This window comes from Tachysurus fulvidraco, chromosome 14 (genome assembly GCF_022655615.1).
Source record: "Tachysurus fulvidraco isolate hzauxx_2018 chromosome 14, HZAU_PFXX_2.0, whole genome shotgun sequence".
Taxonomy (NCBI): Eukaryota; Metazoa; Chordata; class Actinopteri; order Siluriformes; family Bagridae; genus Tachysurus; species Tachysurus fulvidraco.
Genome location: NC_062531.1, coordinates 23,083,610 through 23,104,279, shown reverse-complemented (window position 1 = coordinate 23,104,279; position 20,670 = coordinate 23,083,610). Strand labels below are relative to the sequence as shown.

The following is a 20,670-nucleotide window of genomic DNA, read 5'->3' as shown; positions in this document are numbered from 1 at the left end:
CTCTATAAACGCGTAAAGGGATAAAAAAACAACAACAACATAACAAACAAACAAATGAATATTTAAGTAAGCTAAGATTATTTTATTCTAAAATAAGTGTAAACAATATGATGGCACATGACACATAAATAAGAGCTCATTAAATATTTATATTTCCAGTATGTGCTGAGCAGGACACACACACACACACACACACACACACACACACACACACACACACACACACACACACACACACACACACACTGAAATACTATATATATACTATATATATATAACTTCTGATATATATATATATATACACTGAAAACAAACACACACACACACACACACACACACACACACACACACACACACACACACACAAAATACTGTATATATATATATATATATATATATATATATATATATATATATATATATATATATATATATGGGTAGTTGACGTGACATGGCTTTTGTGGCATGGCACAGAAGATAAAACATAATTTATTTCACATTTTCATAATTTAGAATACTGTAAATGGTTAAACATTTTCTTGTTTTATATGAATTTGTTGTTTTAATACCCAAGTTATTGTTAGTTTTTTAGAACTTTGAGCCAAATCTCAAAATTGTCCTATGGTGTGACGGTAGACAACATTATTTCATAAATATTACATTTTATAAATAAAGAAAATAATGTTTAAAAATCTTAATGAACACTCCTGGCATAATTGTGCAAGTGTCTATTTCACTAAGTGGCCATCATTTTCATATACATACATTTCTAAAAGTGGAATTTCATAAAGTTTGTCACAGAAAAAAATGTCCTTTGGTGTTATGCAAAAACCTAATTTTAATTTGGGCAATGTCATGGACAACTACATTTAATTGAAAGACCCCACTCAAGGTCATGTGACTGAAGACCCCTATGAAGGCCATGAGAAGTGCATATGGGAAGTATTTCTCTCAGAATTGTTTAAATATTTAACTATGTTTTAAGACCACTGAAGTTGTTAAGTTTTTTTGTCCTTTGGTGTGACACCATTCATCTATTCATGGTGAAAATGATTCTAATTAGTACTTTCATGTAAAATAAATATCACTTTAAGAAAATAATGTTTTAATAATGTGAGCAGTTCTGTCTCAAGTATTTATTTTATGTTATTTAATATAATTTCTTAGTACTTTTTAAATGTCACACCATAGGACACATTTACAGTATTGTTGAGTGAAAAAGTGAAAAAAATATGTGAAGTCATTGACAAAATGAGTGACCAGTACTATTTTCTGAAACTGCAGTTTTCATACTCCACAAATATATATGTATTTATATGTATTTTTTCTTAAAAAGGTATGCTTTCCAAAATGCTTTTCTTGGTCATTTGTCAACTACCCATATATATAAAACAAAAAGGCAACAGTGACATCTCCTGGTGATTTAGGGAAATAAAAAAATCCTTAGAGCACTAAATAAAGTGTATTACAATCAGAATCGAGCTTTATTGTCATTATACTCAAGTACCATGAAATGATGTATGGCTACACTCCTAGACAGAGTAAAGGTAGAAAACATGAATATAAAGATAGAATAAAGATATAATTAAATAAAGCGTTTTGTTTAAAAAAAAAAAAAAGTATTGATAATAATGTGCAATTGTGTCCTAGTGCAAAACTGTGTCCTAGTGTAATTGTGCCTAGTGTTTGTTTATCTGACCAGAAAAGGGGGATGCGATGGAGGCCACAGCTCTGGGAAGAAAACTGTTCCTCATCCTGTTGGTGTTGGATCTGATTGCTCTGAAACCAGATGGAAGCGGTTGGAACAATGAATTGCCTGGATGAATCTTATCCATGCTAATGCTGTATATTCATTCATTCATTCATTCATTCATTCATTCATTTTCTACCGCTTATCCGAAGTTCTCGGGTAACAGGGAGCCTGTACCTATCTCAGGCGTCATCGGGCATTGAGGCAGGATACACCCTGGACTGAGTGCCAACCCATTGCAGGGCACACACACACACACACACTCATTCACTCACACACTCATACTACGGACAATTTTCCAGAGATGCCCATCAACCTACCATGCATGTCTTTGGACCGGGGGAGGAAACCGGAGTACCCGGAGGAAACCCCCAAGGCACGGGAAGAACATGCAAACTCCACACACACAAGGCGGAGGTGGGAATCGATCTCCGACCCTGGAGGTGTGTGGCAAACGTACTAACCACTATATAATAAATTATATGATTTATCAATCTGAAGCACTGTGACAGTATGTTACTGTGCACGTATGTTAGTATTGTCGCACGTATGTTAGTATTGTTTTGTGCACAGGAGATGCCAGAGATGGGCTTCAGGTGTTTCAGCATCAGCAAGAAAGATCAAAGCTCCACCATAGCACCCCAAACTTAATGTTTCTTGAAGCAGTAATGTAAAGACTGTGTTCTAATAATTTAATTTAAAACAACAAATGAAATAAAGTAAAAAATATTGACTTATTATGCTTGTAACATGTAAGTGGTGTTATTTTGTAACTACCCGGTGCTGTAGGTGTTTTTACGTATTTTATGAAAATCTTTAATTACTAATAAACTTCTTTCATTTTATAAAATGATGAAAACTTTTAAGTTGCACTGTCCTGGTGGTTTGAGACTCAAAACAGTAACTCGTCATTATTATTATTATGTCCTATCTGGTAAATATACAGTGAGGAAAATAAGTATTTGAACACCCTGCTATTTTGCAAGTTCTCCCACTTAGAAATCATGGAGGGGTCTGAAATTGTCGTCGTAGGTGCATGTCCACTGTGAGAGACATAATCTAAAAAAAATCCAGAAATCACAATGTATGATTTTTTAACTATTTATATTTGTATGATACAGCTGCAAATAAGTATTTGAACACCTGCCTATCAGCTAGAATTCTGACCCTCAAAGACCTGTTAGTCTGCCTTTAAAATGTCCACCTCCACTCCATTTATTATTCTAAATTAGATGAACCTGTTTGAGGTTGTTAGCTGCATAAAGACACCTGTCCACCCCATACAATCAGTAAGAATCATGCATGGCCAAGACCAAAGAGCTGTCCAAAGACACTAGAGACAAAATTGTACACCTCCACAAGGCTGGAAAGGGCTACAGGGAAATTGCCAAGCAGCTTGGTGAAAAAAGGTCCACTGTTGGAGCAATCATTAGAAAATGGAAGAAGCTAAACATGACTGTCAATCTCCCTCGGACTGGGGCTCCATGCAAGATCTCACCTCGTGGGGCTCAATGATCCTAAGAAAGGTGAGAAATCAGCCCAGAACTACACGGGAGGAGCTGGTCAATGACCTGAAAAGAGCTTGAACCACCGTTTCCAAGGTTACTGTTGGTAATACACTAAGACGTCATGGTTTGAAATCATGCATGGCACGGAAGGTTCCCCTACTTAAACCAGCACATGTCCAGGCCCTTCTTAAGTTTGCCAATGACCATTTGGATGATCCAGAGGAGTCATGGGAGAAAGTCATGTGGTCATATGAGACCAAAATAGAACTTTTTGGTCATAATTCCACTAAACATGTTTGGAGGAAGAAGAATGATGAGTACCATCCCAAGAACACCATCCCTACTGTGAAGCATGGGTGTGGTAACATTATGCTTTGGGGGCGTTTTTCTGCACATGGGACAGGGCAACTTCACTGTATTAAGGAGAGGATGACCGGGGCCATGTATTGGGGAACAACCTCCTTCCCTCAGTTAGAGCACTGAAGATGGGTCGAGGCTGGGTCTTCCAACATGACAATGACCCGAAGCACACAGCCAGGATAACCAAGGAGTGGCTCTGTAAGAAGCATATCAAGGTTCTGGCCAGTCTCCAGGCCTAAACCCAATAGAGAATCTTTGGAGGGAGCTCAAACTCCGTGTTTCTCAGTGACAGGCCAGAAATCTGACTGATCTAGATAAGATCTGTGTGGAGGAGTGGGCCAAAATCCCTCCTGCAGTGTGTGCAAACCTGGAGAAAAACTACAGGAAACGTTTGACCTCTGTAATTGCAAACAAAGGCTACTGTACCAAATATTAACATTGATTTTCTCAGGTGTTCAAATACTTATTTGCAGCTGTATCATACAAATAAATAGTTAAAAAATCATACATTGTGATTTCTGGATTTTTTTTTTCAGATTATGTGTCTCACAGTGGACATGAACCTACGATGACAATTTCAGACCCCTCCGTGATATCTAAGTGGGAGAACTTGCAAAATAGCAGGGTGTTCAAATACTTATTTTCCTCACTGTATATAATCACAGTGCTATAGACGTTTGTTGTATTGCCATTTAATGAAATTCTGAAGTGTGTAATTAATGTCTATGTGAAGTCATTTTTTAATCTGAGTGCTTCTTCAATTTCATAAAATGAAAAAAAAAAAAAAACATCAAATGAAAATGATTAAAATCAGGCCCAAGTCCTGCTAGCAGTGTAATAATCAAATATACAAATAATAATACTGTATGAGTAAAGAAAAGACAAACTAGAAACAAAACTCTCAGGAAGAATCGAAAGACATAATGTGTATATGTCAGTACAAACAATTAGAAAAACCCAAATGTTAATATACATTCACTGGTTAATAAAAGAGCACGGAAATAAATATGCATACCTAAAGGTTCGGTATTTAATAAACTGTGCATATTCAGAATAAGTATGCATCCTCAAAATTGTAGTATGTAGAATATGTATCCATACCCAAAAAAGTATTAGAGCAAAAAAAGCATACTCCAAACTGAATATTCAGAATACGTATGCATACTCAAAATTGTAGTATGCAGAATCAATATGCATTCCCCAAAGAATAAATTTGCCTACTCAAAAAGTATGCATATTCAAACTGATAGTACACACATTAAGTATGCATACTCGAACCGAAAGTATGCACAATAAGTATGCATACTCAAACCGAAAGTATGCACAATAAGTATGCATACTCAAACCGAAAGTATGCACAATAAGTATGCATACTCAAACCGAAAGTATGCACAATAAGTATGCATACTCAAACCGAAAGTATGCACAATAAGTATGCATACTCAAACCGAAAGTATGCACAATAAGTATGCATACTCAAACCGAAAGTATGCACAATAAGTATGCATACTCAAACCGAAAGTATGCACATTAAGTATGCATACTCAAACCGAAAGTATGCACAATAAGTATGCATACTCAAACCGAAAGTATTTACATTAAGTATGCATACTCAAAAAATGAGTAAAAGTAGTATGCTAGAATATGAGTACTCTAATATGCAAATATGCACTTGGGTCAAGAAGCTTCTATAAGACAGAGCTAGGGGTTTAAAGTAAGTTGTCATAACCTTGTGTAAACAGTGCAAGATAAAAAAAAACCTTGCATACGGAGAATACAAAACAAAATAGCACCGAACCAGTGTGCATTCTGTATTATACAGTAAATTATGTGAAAATATATGAATCTGATCAAGAGGGTTCTAGTAAACATATATACACTTAATTAATAGCAGCAGCTGGATGAAATATTGAAATGCGTTGTGCAGAACAGAAATTGAGTGAGTGTGTGAGACATCATGTGCAGAGATAGCAACACAGTTTAATATGGGTGGGGCTGTAGACATGGATGTATATTGAAATAAGTGTTCGAGTGTGTCTTTGATTTGGTACAGTTCAGTGCAGTTTGCACGTGTGTGTGTGTGTGTGTGTGTGTGTGTGTTTGTCTGTGTGTCTGTGTGTCTGTGTGTCTGTGTGTGTGTGTGTTCAGTTCAGCTCTGGTTGTTGAGGAGACTGATGGCTTGCACATTCTAGCTGTGAGGGACAGAATGCTTCGGTACCTTTTTCCAGATGGCAGGAGGGTGAAGAGTGAGTGTCAGGGGTTCTACAGGTCCTACATGTCCTACAGCTCCTGCAGGTGGTACAGCTCCTATAGGTTCCACAGGCTCTACAGGTGCAACAGGTCCTACTGGTCCTGCAGGTGCAACAGGTCCTACAGGTAATACAGGTGCTACAGATCCTAAAGGTCCTGCCGGTACCACAGGTCCTACATGTGCTACAAGTACTATAGGTGCTACAGGTCCTACATGTGCTACAGGTACTACAGGTGCTACAGGTCCTAAATGTGCTACAAGTACTACAGGTCCTATATGTGCTACAGGTACTATAGGTGCTACAGGTCCTACATGTGCTACAGGTACTACAGATACTACAGGTCCTATATGTGCTACAGGTACTATAGGTGCTACAGGTCCTACATGTGCTACAGGTACTACAGATACTACAGGTCCTATATGTGCTACAGGTACTACAGGTGCTACAGGTCCTATATGTGCTACAGGTACTACAGGTGCAACGGGTCCTACTGGTCCTGCAGGTGCAACAGGTACTACAGGTAATACAGGTGCTACAGGTCTTAAAGGTACTACAGGTAATACAGGTCCTACAGGTACTACAGGTACTACAGGTCCTGCCAATACTACAGGTCCTACAAGTGCTACAGGTACTACAGGAGCAACAGGTCCTACTGGTCCTGCAGGTGCAACAGGTACCACAGGTCCTACAGGTGCTACAGGTCCTAAAGTTCCTGCCAGTAAAACATTGTCCTACAGGTGCTACAGGTCCTGCAGGTGCTACAGGTCCTACAGGTCCTACAGGTGGTACTACAGGTCCTGCAGGTGCTACAGGTCCTACAGGTGCTACAGGTCCTACAGGTACTACAGGTGGTACTACAGATACTACAGGTGCTACAGGTGCTACAGGTCCTACAGGTGGTACTACAAGTACTACAGGTGCTACAGGTACTACAGGTCCTACAGGTGCTACAGGTGGTACTACAAGTACTACAGGTACTACAGGTACTACAGGTCCTACAGGTGCTACAGGTGTTCGTGTACCCAAACATGCAAATCAAGAAATCAGATTCAGAACCTAAAGAATGCGGAATATGTCGTACTAGGATAGCCTATAAGTTAATAACAATGTACACGCTACATCTGATTTATTATTCAGTGGATAACTAAACTCAAATGCTATAGACTTGAAGCTAAAAAGCTTTTGAACACAACACATATTCTTTGATTTTATAGATAAAACTACGGATGTGTAATGAATCACATTATCACACTGTGTCACACAGACAGACATGGTTCTGGTTCCTTTCTTCTTAACAAGGTTTTCCCTTGTTAATGCCTTGCTGACTTGGTTATTAAGGATCTAAATCTAAATCCATGCTGGGATTACCGTAAAGCTTCTCTGTGATGGTGTTCGTGTTAAAAAAGCGGCATATAAATCAGATCGAATAGAGATTTGTGAACAGATAAATGTCAAGATTTGGTGGTCTGTAATTCTGTGGAATTTGGTGTGCACGTGGTCTACATGAATGGCCACATTACATATCTGTAAAATTATGCACATTGGATTTGACACCTGGAAAATTCATTGTAATGCTTGTCACAGAACGCTACATGCAAGGCAGATTGCTAGAAATTGAGAGGCGTTCCTCCTGGGTTTGGACCTTGAAAATATGATATATTCTCTCTCTCTCTCTCTCTCTCACTCGCTGGCTCGCTCACTCACTCACACACACACACAATTTATTTATTTTATTTATTTATTTTGCAATGTTCTGTGGCATTTAGAATTCGTTTTCTGTTAACATTTTGATGTAAAACAGGTTAATAAAAATATGCATGCAGGCAAAACTAAACCACGCTCCTGCTGTAGTTACTGTTATTGCTGTGTTGTTATAGATGTAAAAACCAGTTTAATGAGCAAATATCATACGGATACCTAAAAGAAGTATGCATGCTCAAAATGTGAGTATGCACACATGAGGTATTAGTGTGCAGAACAAGTGTTGAGGAATAAATCAGTACTGTATGTTGCTTTTCCAGTATAATCTTCTTAATAAATATCTGTATATAACACTGGGTCCTGATCAGCTCAGTGTGGTTGCTGAAGATGAATCAAATATTACTAAAACATACACAGATCATAAACAAATAAAAGTCATACTTAAAATAATAGTATGCATACTCAAAATGTTAGTATGCAAAATAAGTATACACACGCAAAAGAATAGTATTCATACTCAATATGCAAAAGTATGTACAATCAAAATAATAGTATTTACAGGTGCATCTCAATAAATTGGAATGTTGTGGAAAAGTTCATTCATTTCAGTAATTCAACTCAAATAGTGAAACTAGTTTAAGTCTTTGGGTTTTTTTTCAATTGTGATGATTTTGGCTCACATTTAACAATATCTCAAAAGATTAGAATACTTTATAAGACCAATAAAAACAGCATGTTTAGTGAATTGTTGGCCTTCTGGAAAGTATGAACATTTACTGTATATATACTCGATACTCGGTAGAGGCTCCTTTTGCTTTAAATACTGCCTCAATTCGGCATGGCATGGAGGTGATCAGTCTGTGGCACCGCTGAGGTGGTACGGAAGCCCAGGGTGTCTTTGACAGTAGCCTTCGGTTCATCTGCATTTTTTGGTCTCTTGTTTCTCATTTTCCTCTTGACAACAGCTCATAGATTCTCTATGGGGTTCAGGTCTGGTGAGTTTGCTGGCCGGTCAAACACACCGACACCATGATCATTTAACCAACTTTTGGTGCTCTTGGCAGTGTGTGAACGTGCCAAATCCTGCTGGAAAATATAATCGGCATCTTTAAAAAGCAGAAGGAAGCATTTAAAATTTCTTGGTAAACAGGTGCGGTGACTTTGTGGACCACCAGTAGATGACATTGCACCCCAAATCATCACAGACTGTGGAAACTTAATACTGAACTTCAAGCAACTTGGGCTATGAGCTTCTTCACCCTTCCTCTAGGCTGTAGGACCTTGGTTTCCAAATGAAATACAAAACTTGCTCTCATCTGAAAAGAGGACTTTGGACCACATTCCAGTTCTTCTTCTCTTTAGAACAGCTAAGACGCCTCTGACACTGTCTGTGGTTCAGGAGTGGCTTAACAAGAGGAGTACAACAACTGTAGCAAAATTCTCTGACATGTCTGTGTGTGGTGGCTCTTGATGCCTTGACTCCAGCCTCAGTCCGTTCCTTGTAAAGTTCACCCAAATTCTTGAATTGATTTCCCTCGGCTACGGTTCCCTCGGTTGGTTGTGCATCTTTTTCATCCACACTTTTTTAAAACTTTCTGTTAACCTGCTTCTATAGAGCACTCTGCGAACAGCCTGCTTCTTTGGCAATGAATGTTTGTGGCTGTCAATGACAATCTTCCCCATGATCGTGTAGCCTAGTGAACCAAATTTTGGGACCACTTTTATGGCTCAGGAAACCTTTGCAGATGTTTTGAGTTGATCAGCTCATTTCATGTCACCATATTCTATTTTTTTTGAGATAGTGAATTGGTGGATTTTTGTTTAATGTGAGTCAAAATCATCACAATTAAAAGTACCAAAGACTACTGAACTACTTCAGTCTGTAAGTACTGAAATTATATAATGCACAGGTTTCACTATCTGAGATGAATTACTGAAATAAATAAGTCTTCCATCTAACAACTACTTATAACTTTTACATGACATTCGAATTTAGTTGAGATGCACCTGTATGGTCAAATTAAATGCAAAATAAGTATGCATGCTCGAAATATTAGTATGCAAAATAAGTATGCATACTTTGTATGTGTTTTGTGCTTTAATCACGTTTTTTAATTTTGAAAAAATATATTCTTAATACCGGTTAGACAAAGGCGAGTGAGGATCCAAATGCAGTTTGAAGTTTTATTAATCTAAGACAAGAAACAAGCACACAGATAAGCAGGCAAAACAGGAACAGAGAAACAGAGATATAACCAGACAACATACTACACCAACAATGACTAACACCAGGGAAGTGGACAAACAGAGTAGATATAGTGAACAAGAACCAATCACAAGGCGGAGACGATCAAAGACTAGGACAAAACACCTGGGGAAGAGATTGAGTGCAATTAATGTCCATGGTAACAAATAAGTGGGCGGGGCCAACAATTAACAGCAGGGAATGACAGCAGACAGAAACAAAGAAAAACACAGACAGACTCATTACAATACCTTCTTTTTTATACAATTATTACTTTACTCAAGTATACGAGTCTGGTTTCTATCTAAAGCACTCATGCTTTCATAAAGTTTTCATCTACAAAGGCTAACATGCATAATCAAAATATCAGCATGCAAAATATATGAATACTTTTATTAAGTATATTTTATCAATATTAATATTTTGAGTATACATACTTATACCACATAACCCTCAGTATCTATTAGATCTATATATACAGTACATACCAAAAAAAAAGATGCATCCCCAAAAAGAAACATTAATAAATTCATAATTATGAATAGAGAAATGTCTTTTTAAGCCTAATTAATGCTTAATGAATAATTAATCCATTAATTGATAATTCATCTTAAGATGAATCAAATAAGTAAAGAAAAATAGACATTGAACTAAGACTACATATAGAGGATATTTATGCTATGTCTTTATATAGAGTATATGTTATTGTTACACACTTTAGAGGAGGATCAAGGTTCAAGGAAGCTCTGAATGTTGTATGTTTATTCCTGATTTTTGAAATATTTCATAAGACGATGGACGGAACTTCGGTGAACGTGTAAACAAGACGAGGGCTATTGCACTTCATGCCTCATTACATCCTGTGTCTCTGTGTCTGTGAGCTTTAATACAAAGACTTTATCTCTCTATAGATGTTCTGTTGCTTATTCGTTCATTCTTTTACTTTTACTCTCTTTTTCCCTTCCTTCTCTCTCTCTCTCTCTCTTTCTCTCTCTCACCTCCTCCTTCCCTGTTGCTCTCTCTGTTACTCTCTCTCTCTCTCTCTCTCTCTCGCTCACATTCTCTGTCGGTCCCTCTTTCCCTCTCCCTTTCGTTCCTCTTGGGCAGCAGTGTGTATTTCTCACACTCGCTTTGCAGCCAGACCAGACAATGCTCGTGTAAAAGATCTTTCGGCTCCAAATACTGTTCGATTTTCTCATCGGTTACGAAAGAGGAAAATAAGCAGTGTTTGCAACACGTGAATTTCAGGCAGGTAAGGGTTTCATTTCTTTGTTATGCTTATAATGCTATATAGACTGACTGTTCTTTAAGGAAGTGCTATAAGTCTAATGTGTGATGTGAATATTCTGCATGTTTGGGACATTTTATCCTCATTTCACTTTTCGTTGTAATTAATCTCCATCCGTCATTTGGCATCTTCAATTTCCGTCTCTTTCTGCTTCGTAGAATAATTACTGACATGACCTGCCCTCTATTTTCTTGTCCCACTTACACTCATTGATAGACAGAGCGAGAGAGCGAGAGAGAGAGAGAGAGAGAGAGAGAGAGAGAGAGAGAGAGAGAGAGAGAGAGAGAGACATTCTGACATTCTTCTTAGCCTGAGACACCATGGGTACTCTCAGAGATCTTCAGTTTGCGCTCCAGCTGAAGATCGAAGAGCTGCGTCAGAGAGACACTCTGATTGACGAATTAGAGCTGGAGCTTGACGCCAAAGACGATCTCATCCGGCGTTTGCAGGGCGAGCTCGATCGCCTCAGGGTCACTCTCAGCTGTCCCGGATCTGCCACAGGTACCTGGCTTTATTTTCTAAAGTGTTTAGAACATTCGATGATCCGACACAATTGGTGTGAGGCAAGCAAACTGTGTCTGAAATCTCTTAAAATCTGACAGTACTTTCTGCATTCGATTCAGTACCTAATGCATTCGATTCAGTAGTTACTGCATCTGAATCAGACACTACTGTATTTGATTCAGTACCTACCGCATTCGATTCAGTTATTACTGTATTAATTCGGGATTTACTGCATTCAATTCAGTTGATACTGCATTAGATTCTCTAACTACTACATTTGATTCAGTACTCACTGCATTCAATTCAGTACCCACTGCTCAGCTGTTGATACAGTACATACTGTTCGGTACGAGTGTGTAGTATAAATACAATCCAGACATACTACATCTGCCATGTTTGCGAAGCTTTGTCATGTGACCATCAACGTCATAATCACCGCAAAAACTTTTTTTAACCTTCAACAAGTTAATTGTTTACTCAGGTGTTGCTAGACAATTACAGTTTAATTGCAGCTCTTCCATGCTGGTCCTGTTGCATGGTTATTAGTTCCATATTGCAGAATCTCAGCAGAAGCAGTAGTTCATATGGGTGTTTTTCACGTACTGCTTTATGAATACTGTGCATTCAAATGTATTACCACTTTAGTGTACTGCTTTTTTGTACCCACTATGTAGTGGGGTAGTCGGGATATTCGGAGGCAACGAGACTGGACCGATTGCCGAGTGAAAATATGAAATAGATATGAAATGCAGCCACGGTGCTCAATCGATGAGGAGGGGACAGTAGGGGATTTGGAAGCTAAACATTTTGGGCACGTAGGACCTTCTGATTCTTTTTTTTTTTTTGTACCACATTGAAGGGAAAGGTCATGGAGAGAAGTGTTGTTGTTGTTCCTTTAATTGCATTTTGCTTGACTTTGTTATTTCACTTACAGCTCCATCAGAAATGGTTGTCATACCTCTTAACCCACATGTCCTAAATCCAAAGTAATAACAGCATAATAAAGTCTTTCAATAATAATAACATCATCAAAACAGGTGTCAAGATGGGTTTGTATCTAGAGCCTATTCAGTGAGTCTATAAAGAAAATAATTCTATTCAATACCTGTAGCATTCGATTCAGTAATTACTGCATTCAATTAAGGACCTAATGCATTCGATTCAGTACCTACTGTACTCAACTCAGCACCTACTGCATTCAATTTAATACTTACTGCATTCAATTCTGTACTTATTTCGTTTAATTCAGTATGTACCACATTCGATTCAGTACCTACTGCATTTGAATCTGTACTTACTTCATTCGATTCAGTACCAACTGCATTCGATTCTGTACTACTTTATTTGATTCAATAGCTACCACATTCAATTCTGTACTAACTGCATTCAATACTGTACCTACTGCATTCGATTCGGTGCTTACTGCATTCGATTGAGTATTAACTGCATTCAACTGAGTACTAACTGCATTTGATTCAGTACCTACTGCATTCGATTGAGTATTAACTGCATTCAACTGAGTACTAACTGCATTCGATTCAGTACCTAATGCATTCGATTCTGTACTTACTTTATTTGATTCAGTACCTAATGCATTCGATTCTGTATTAACTGCATTCGATTCTATACTTACTTTATTCGATTCAGTACCTAATGCATTCGATTCTGTACTTACTTTATTTGATTCAGTACCAAATGCATTCGATTGAGTAATAACTGCATTCGATTATGTATTTTAATTAATTCAGGTACTTACTGCATTCAATTATGTACTTCCTTTATTCGATTCTATACTTACTTTATTCGATTCAGTACCTAATGCATTCGATTCTGTACTTACTTTAATCGATTCAGTACCTAATGCATTCAATTCTGTATTAACTGCATTCGATTCTATACTTACTTTATTCGATTCAGTACCTAATGCATTCGATTCTGTACTTACTTTATTTGATTCAGTAGCTACCACGTTCGATTCTGTACCTACTGTATTTGATTCTGTACTTACTGCATTAAAATTCTGTACTTACTTTATTCGATTCAGTACCAAATGCATTCGATTGAGTAATAACTGCATTCGATTATGTATTTTAATTGATTCAGGTACTTACTGCATTCAATTATGTACTTCCTTTATTCGATTCTGTACTTACTTTATTCGATTCAGTACCTACTGCATTCGATTCTGTATTAACTGCATTCAATTATGTATACTTTATTTGATTAAGTACTGGCTACATTCGATTCTGTACTTACTTTCTTTTATTCAGTACACAATGCATTCGATTGAGTATTAACTGCATTCAACTGAGTACTAACTGCATTCGATTCTGTACTTACTTTATTCGATTCAGTACCTACTGCATTCGATTCTGTATTAACTGCATTCGATTATGTATACTTTATTTGATTAAGTACAGTACTAGCTACATTCGATTCTGTACTTAATTTCTTAGATTCAGTACCTAATGCATTAAATTGAGTACTAACTGCATTCGATTCAGTACTTACTGCATTCGATTCTGTACTTACTTTATTCGATTCAGTACCTACTGCATTCGATTCTGTACTTACTTTATTCGATTCAGTACCTAATGCATTCGATTCTGTACTTACTTTATTCGATTCAGTACCTAATGCATTAGATTCTGTACTTACTTTATTCGATTCAGTACCTACTGCATTCGATTCTGTACTAAGTGCATTCGATTATGTATATTATACTTGATTAAGTACCGGCTGCATTCGATTCTGTACTTAATTTCTTAGATTCAGTACACAATGCATTCGATTCAGTACCTACCGCATTTAATTCTGTACATACTTCATTTTATTCAGTACGTAATGCATCTGATTCATTAAAGTGTTTTTTTTTATTTTTTTTTATTTTATTGTGCTCATTTAACAGGATTTGCAGTGCAGAATCTTATAAAATATATCTGTATCCGACTTTACACTTATTTCTAATTAAGATTCTGTGCTAGTGCCTGAAAGGTGGTGAGTTCAGACCACAGGATTGTCAGTGCACTGCTGCTCAGCAAACCCCCCAGACCTGCACCTGCTCAGGTCTATGCCTGGATACAAACCTAACTCACCTCTAAGTCCCTTTGGAGTGGAAAAAAAAAGAATCTGACAAAAAAAAAAAAGGTACCCTACAGTAGTGTGTGTTGCTTTTGTTTCATACCTCAGGGCAACATCGTGCTTCATCTGTAAAGGTGAAGAGAAGATCTGTGCTTACAGAGCCTACAAACCTGGACCTGAATCTGATCCTAGAGAATCCTCCCATGAACCACAGCAAGAACCTGGAGTGAGTCTCACATCTGATCTCATCAACTGTACTATACTATAATTAGGTACCTACTGTATTATCCTTTGTTTTAGCACGTATACAATGAAGCTGTGACCATGGCTCAACTCCAGTAGATGCTGTCCTGTGTGTGAGAGTGTGAGAGTGTGTGTGTGTGTGTGTGTGTGTGTGTGTGTGTGTGTGTGTGTGTGTGTGTTTCAGCTCTCACCCATGGAGAGAAATATGGCAATGTCAAAGGGGTTGGCGATGTTTTGGAAAATTTGATCCTGGCCCAGCGGCGGTTGTAGTGAAATGACACAAAGTTATTGATGCACGCAGTGTGTTTCTTTCTCAGTGGTTCTCTGTCTCCAAGGTCTCAGCGAGTGATCGAGGCGGCACTAAGGGAGAACGAGTGGCTGAAGTATGTCGGGAAGGAGTTATCAGACCTGGTGGATTGTGCGTACCTTACAACCGTCGCCCAAGGGGCCAGACTCATCCGAGAGGGCGATGAGGCATCTCGATCCTTCATCCTGGAAGGTAAGGAAATAGAAAAACTGGACGATGCCAGAAACAAATGCTCCGATCTTCAGTGGTTGAAGCTTCCAATCTCATCCACACCTAACGATCACAAAGGCGTCATTTAAAAGATCAGTTTTAAGAGTGGGTTCACAAACAGCTAATTACATCATTCCAGACTTTGGGGCAGCAACAAAGAACGTGAGATCTTCTTTACCCTTTAATCATGACCGAGGAATATCAAGAAACAGCTGGTTGTTAGATGGAAGAGATCTCTGGGTGGGGTCTGGGTGGGGTCTATGAGGTGCTTTAAAAACACACATCAATGGATTATTAATCTGACCTAATATGAGTCTATGTACCGTCCATCACACACACACACACACACACACACACACACACACACACACACACACACACACATACACTAGTGTGAATAGAAGTAGAAGCGTTGTTACTATGGAAACGATAACATATCGAGAGCAGGACTAGTGCGTTAATGTAAAATTTGGATTTTGATTACAGCCTGACGCTGTTCTGGAAAATGAATCGCTTCATTCTGACCCCAAGAGAACACCAATATTACACAGAGGTAAACATTTCAATAAGGATATATTTTATAATTTCACGCACCAATTTTATATAGATATCGGCGTGTTATAAAAGAACCCCGAGAGGACGGATGTGAGACGGCAGATTGCTCATTACCTGTGTGGCCTGAGGAAAAAATTCAGACTTGACTGAAATGATTTCTTCTTATTATGAAGATTATTATCATAGCAGCATTGTTAATATCCTCTATAGCATGTGGTTACTTTCTAAATGTAATATTATATTCATGAGCAGCTTCTTTCATTTCCAGACCATCTTCTTTGTTTAATGTTTAATCGCTGCTCGTTCGTATGATAATATAAATATGGAGTAAGATGTAAGTATAAAGAGTCCTTTGTGGAGAACTCTAGAAGCTCCTTTATAGAGAGAATTTTAAACGCGTACGTATTTATTTTATATACGGATGTTTTTTTCTCCTATATATTATTATTATGAAATCCAGTCCGCTACACATGTACTGTATACGGTTAACAGCTCAAGGTCTGCTCTAAATGATTTATCACCATCAGAGCTTTCTCAGGCAAACCGATGTGGCCATGAGCTTTAACAGATCGCCAATATATTATTTCCCCATTTATTATTTCTTCTCTTCTCTCTTATTTTTTTTTTTTTTGGATGGCTCAGATTCACAATGCTGGATGCAGTTGGATTTGACCCACTTTCCACTTCTGACCTTGAAAGAAAAAGACTCGCATTATTTAAGTGAAAAGTGAGGAGAGAAGGTATGAGGTATGCGGTCTACGGTCATCGTATAAGCAGATACAAAATCAGGGCTGAGTGAGATAAACAATGTAGACTAGCAAGAGTTTGGAGGTGCATGTTGTTCTATTAGGGGGTCACGGTGACTTAGTGGTTAGCACGTTCGCCTCACACCTCCAGGGTTGGGGGTTCGATTCCCGCCTCCGCCTTGTGTGTGGGGCGTTTGCATGTTCTCCCCGTGCCTCAGGGGTTTCCTCCGGGTACTCCGGTTTCCTCCCCCGGTCCAAAGAAATGCATGATTTGGCATCTCTGGAAAATTGTCTGTAGTGTGTGAGTGTGTGAGTTAATGAGAGAGTGTGTGTGCCCTGTGATGGGTTGACACTCCGTCCAGGGTGTATCCTGCCTCGATGCCCGATGACGCCTGAGATAGGCACAGGCTCCCCGTGACCTGAGAAGTTTGGCTAAGCGGATGAATGAAAATGAATGAATGAATGAATGAATGAATGTTGTTCTATTTCAAGTTTGTGTAGCATCTCAGCATACGCATGTCTGAGTGCTGCTGTTACTATAGAGACGATAACGTATCAGAACAAGCGCATTCATGTAAATCTGTGATTTGAATATTTTAATTTGCAAAAATGTATTATTAGCCTCATTAGATTCTGCGTAACGTCCACCGTACGCGTGCCTCGGTGCTGTCACTACAGAAACGACAACATTTCCAAGAAGGAAACGAAACAGCAGTTGCTTTAAAGGTTCTATGTGCTTGCAATTAGACTAAAAAAAAAAACGGCTTGCTTCGTTTCCGTTACCTAACTTTTAAAATGATACTTTTTTATTAAAAAAAAAAAATCGACATTTATTTTTAGCTTTCTTTTTCAACAAATACACCGGGAACCATGTTTTTTCAGCATGTACGTTGTCATTGATTACACCGTGTCATCTAACATACATACATAACACACCCTGTGACACAAAACATTATCCCACACACTATGTACAGGGGTTTTGAGTAATTCTATCGTGTCTGTGTAGACGAAAACAGATGAATCTTTCTTACCAGAAGCATCCATGGTTCTGCCAAACAGGGATGGAGACAGAGGGAAGATAAAAAGGGTGAAGCGAGAGAGAGAGATAATGTCTGTCTGTTATATTGCGAAGTGAAATGTGTGTGAAGATAAAGAGCTGGAGTGTATCAGGGAGAGAACATCAGAAAGGCGTTTATTAATACAGCAGCCTTGGCGCCGCTGATACGCTGGCATGAGGCGACTTGGTGCCGTGATCTGGCATCGCTTCTGGAGATGACGGCGTGTCCGACTGACATTTGTGACATCTCAGATAATCTGTCACTCAGCACTGGTTGCCCCTGGCAACGCACCAACCTGAGACTGAGGGCACATGTCGGAGGGGTGTCTGTGTGGGCATGTTGGCATACTTTAGCTGAGGACTAAATGTCATTTTTTTAACGTGTAGGGGCATTTTGCTGGTTTTCATCAGCTTTTATTTAAATCAAACGAGCCCAAATGGTTATGAGATTAAGGTTAGCCTTTGATTCAGGTGTACGTGTAGCATTAATAACATTAATGTTAGTGAAAGGTCCTCACAAAGATAGTAAAACCAGCGTGTGTGTTTCAGAGGGAAAACTTGAGGCATCCAGGGCTGGCCAGAAGCTGCATATTATCGAGGCTGGAACACTCTTTGGAGAGCTGGCTCTGCTTTACAACTACACCTGTACTTCTACTGTTACAGGTATACACACACACACACACACACACACACACACACACACACACACACACACACACACACACACACATATATATCTCGAAAAATCTAATTCAATATTAAACTGCCGAATGCAGAAACAGGGCAGCTGGTTCAGACAGTCTCTCTCTCTCTCTCTCTCTCTCTCTCTCTCTCTCTCTCTCTCTCTCTCTCTCACACACACACACACACACACACACACACACACACACACACACACACACAGAGATTTGAGATGCGGTGCATGTGCCAACATGAGCAGCCAGTGCAAACGCACACAATAAGCAGCAGATTATTCCCATCAGCACTGATCTGCTTTTGCCACGGCGAGATCAATGGAATTTCAAATCAAAGTTCCCCAAACGCGTCCACGAGCTCCCCGAACGCAGGCCGCACAGACTATCAAACACACACACGCTCCATCTGCTTACCGCAGCGTTCTCGAGTACGTGTTCATTCTCTGGACTGTTCCGTCCGTGTGATATCTACAGCAGCCGGTAATCAACTCAAAAAACAGAGATGGTGTGATACATGCTGAAAGAGGAAACAGGGGAAAATGATCCATCTTTTTAGATACCAGGCTCGAGCTTATTATAGAGATCATCAAAGATACCACAAGATACCACAAGAGCCTTCTGTGTTGTAGTGGATAATTCAGGATTTGTGGTGCATCTTGTTTACATTTACATTCACAGCATTTGGCAGACGTCCTCATCCAGAGCGACGTAAAAACGTGCTTTGAAGCCTTTATCGATGAATACATCAACACTGGTTCACTAGGTGGGGCGCACGGTGGCTTAGTGGTTAGCACGTTCGCCTCACACCTCCAGGGTTGGGGGTTCGATTCCCGCCTCCGCCTTGTGTGCGTGGAGTTTGCATGTTCTCCCCGTGCCTCAGGGTTTCCTCCGGGTACTCCGGTTTCCTCCCCCGATTCAAAGACATGCATGGTAGGTTGATTGGCATCTCTGGAAAATTGTCCGTAGTGTGTGAGTGCGTGAGTGAATGAGAGTGTGTGTGTGCCCTGTCCCCGTGCCTCGATGCCCGATGACGCCTGACATAGGCACAGGCTCCCCGTGACCCGAGAAGTTTGGATAAGCGGTAGAAAATGAATGAATGAATGAATGAATGAATGAATGAATGAATGAATGAATAAATTGTTCACGAGGTCATAGACTTCGTCATAGACAGGGTGCTAGTGATAGTTTAAGTATTTCAGGAACGGGTTGGTCTTCACCCGTCGTTTGAAGATAGTCAGTGACTCTTGCTGTGTCTTGCAAGAGTCTTGCTGTGTACCTCCCTCTTACCCTGAGAGATGGTGGGACCGGTCGAGCAGTGCTGGTAGTTCTGAGGGACCGAGGTGCAGTGCGAGGAGTGATAAGAGCTTTAAGGTAAGAGGGAGCTGGTGTGTTTTTGGCTTTGTAGGCAAGCATCAGTGTTTTGAATGTGATGTGTAGCAGCAGGCTGGTGTGTGAGAACTTGGTTGAAAACAAGTTGTACGGCTGCATTTTGCATCAAGTGCTGTGAAGTCAGTGCTTCTGAATCCCTTATCCGTTTGGTTAAGAAATTTAATGTACTAAGTTTGGTGTCAAAGTATGTTAAGCTGTACAAATAGTATAGAAGTAGATGATATGGCCAAAGGTTTGTAGAAGCCTGACCTTCATAAGCAAAGATGGAAGCACACAACTGTATAGAATGTCTTTGTATGCTTAGGTGTTACAGGAGACTCGAACCTGTTCCAACTGGACACCTTCTACGTCAGAGACACTGTGTCTTCTTTATGGACATGCTTAGAAGTTTTCTTCACTGATAGCCATGGAGACTGTATCTCTGCTCAGAGAGAGAGAGAGAGAGAGAGAGAGAGAGAGAGAGAGAGAGAGAGAGAGAGAGAGAGAGTGTGTGTGTGTGTGAGAGGTTAGAGAGAAAGAGAGAGAGAGAGAGAGAGAGTGTGTGTGTGTGAGAGAGGTTAGAGAGAGAGAGAGCGCGCACGCGCGCGCGCTCTGTCGCGTCATTGCGGTGAGCGCGCGGTTCGCGCGCGCGCGCGCGCGCGCGCGCGCGCGCTGCGCGCGCGCCGTGTGTGTGCGCGCGGTCTAGCGCGACGAGCGCGAGCGCGAGCGCGCGCGCGCGAGCGCGCGCGCGCGCGCGCGCGAGCGCGCGTGTGTGTTGTGTTCGCGCGTTCCGACAGCCC

General features: G+C 39.6%; 1 protein-coding gene across 1 annotated transcript; it reads left to right on the top strand.

The window, feature by feature from the left end:
• The first annotated feature begins 10,653 nt into the window (after positions 1–10,653).
• prkg1l (protein kinase cGMP-dependent 1, like) lies at positions 10,654–19,023 on the top strand. Its single transcript, XM_047822882.1, has 6 exons — positions 10,654–11,068; positions 11,321–11,605; positions 14,798–14,915; positions 15,268–15,431; positions 18,357–18,470; positions 18,977–19,023. The coding sequence occupies exons 2-6, from the start codon at positions 11,425–11,427 to the stop codon at positions 19,021–19,023; spliced, it is 624 nt and encodes a 207-aa protein (XP_047678838.1). The 5' UTR covers positions 10,654–11,068; positions 11,321–11,424.
• The last annotated feature ends 1,647 nt before the right edge of the window (positions 19,024–20,670 follow it).

Bases quoted from the DNA above. Each gene is read 5' to 3' on its own strand.
- prkg1l (XM_047822882.1), top strand. From the start codon at position 11,425: ATGGGTACTCTCAGAGATCTTCAGTTTGCGCTCCAGCTGAAGATCGAA. The intron at 11,606-14,797 runs GTACCTGGCTTT...TTCATACCTCAG, and splicing joins CTGTCCCGGATCTGCCACAG to GGCAACATCGTGCTTCATCT. The intron at 18,471-18,976 runs GTATACACACAC...TGATATCTACAG, and splicing joins CTGTACTTCTACTGTTACAG to CAGCCGGTAATCAACTCAAA.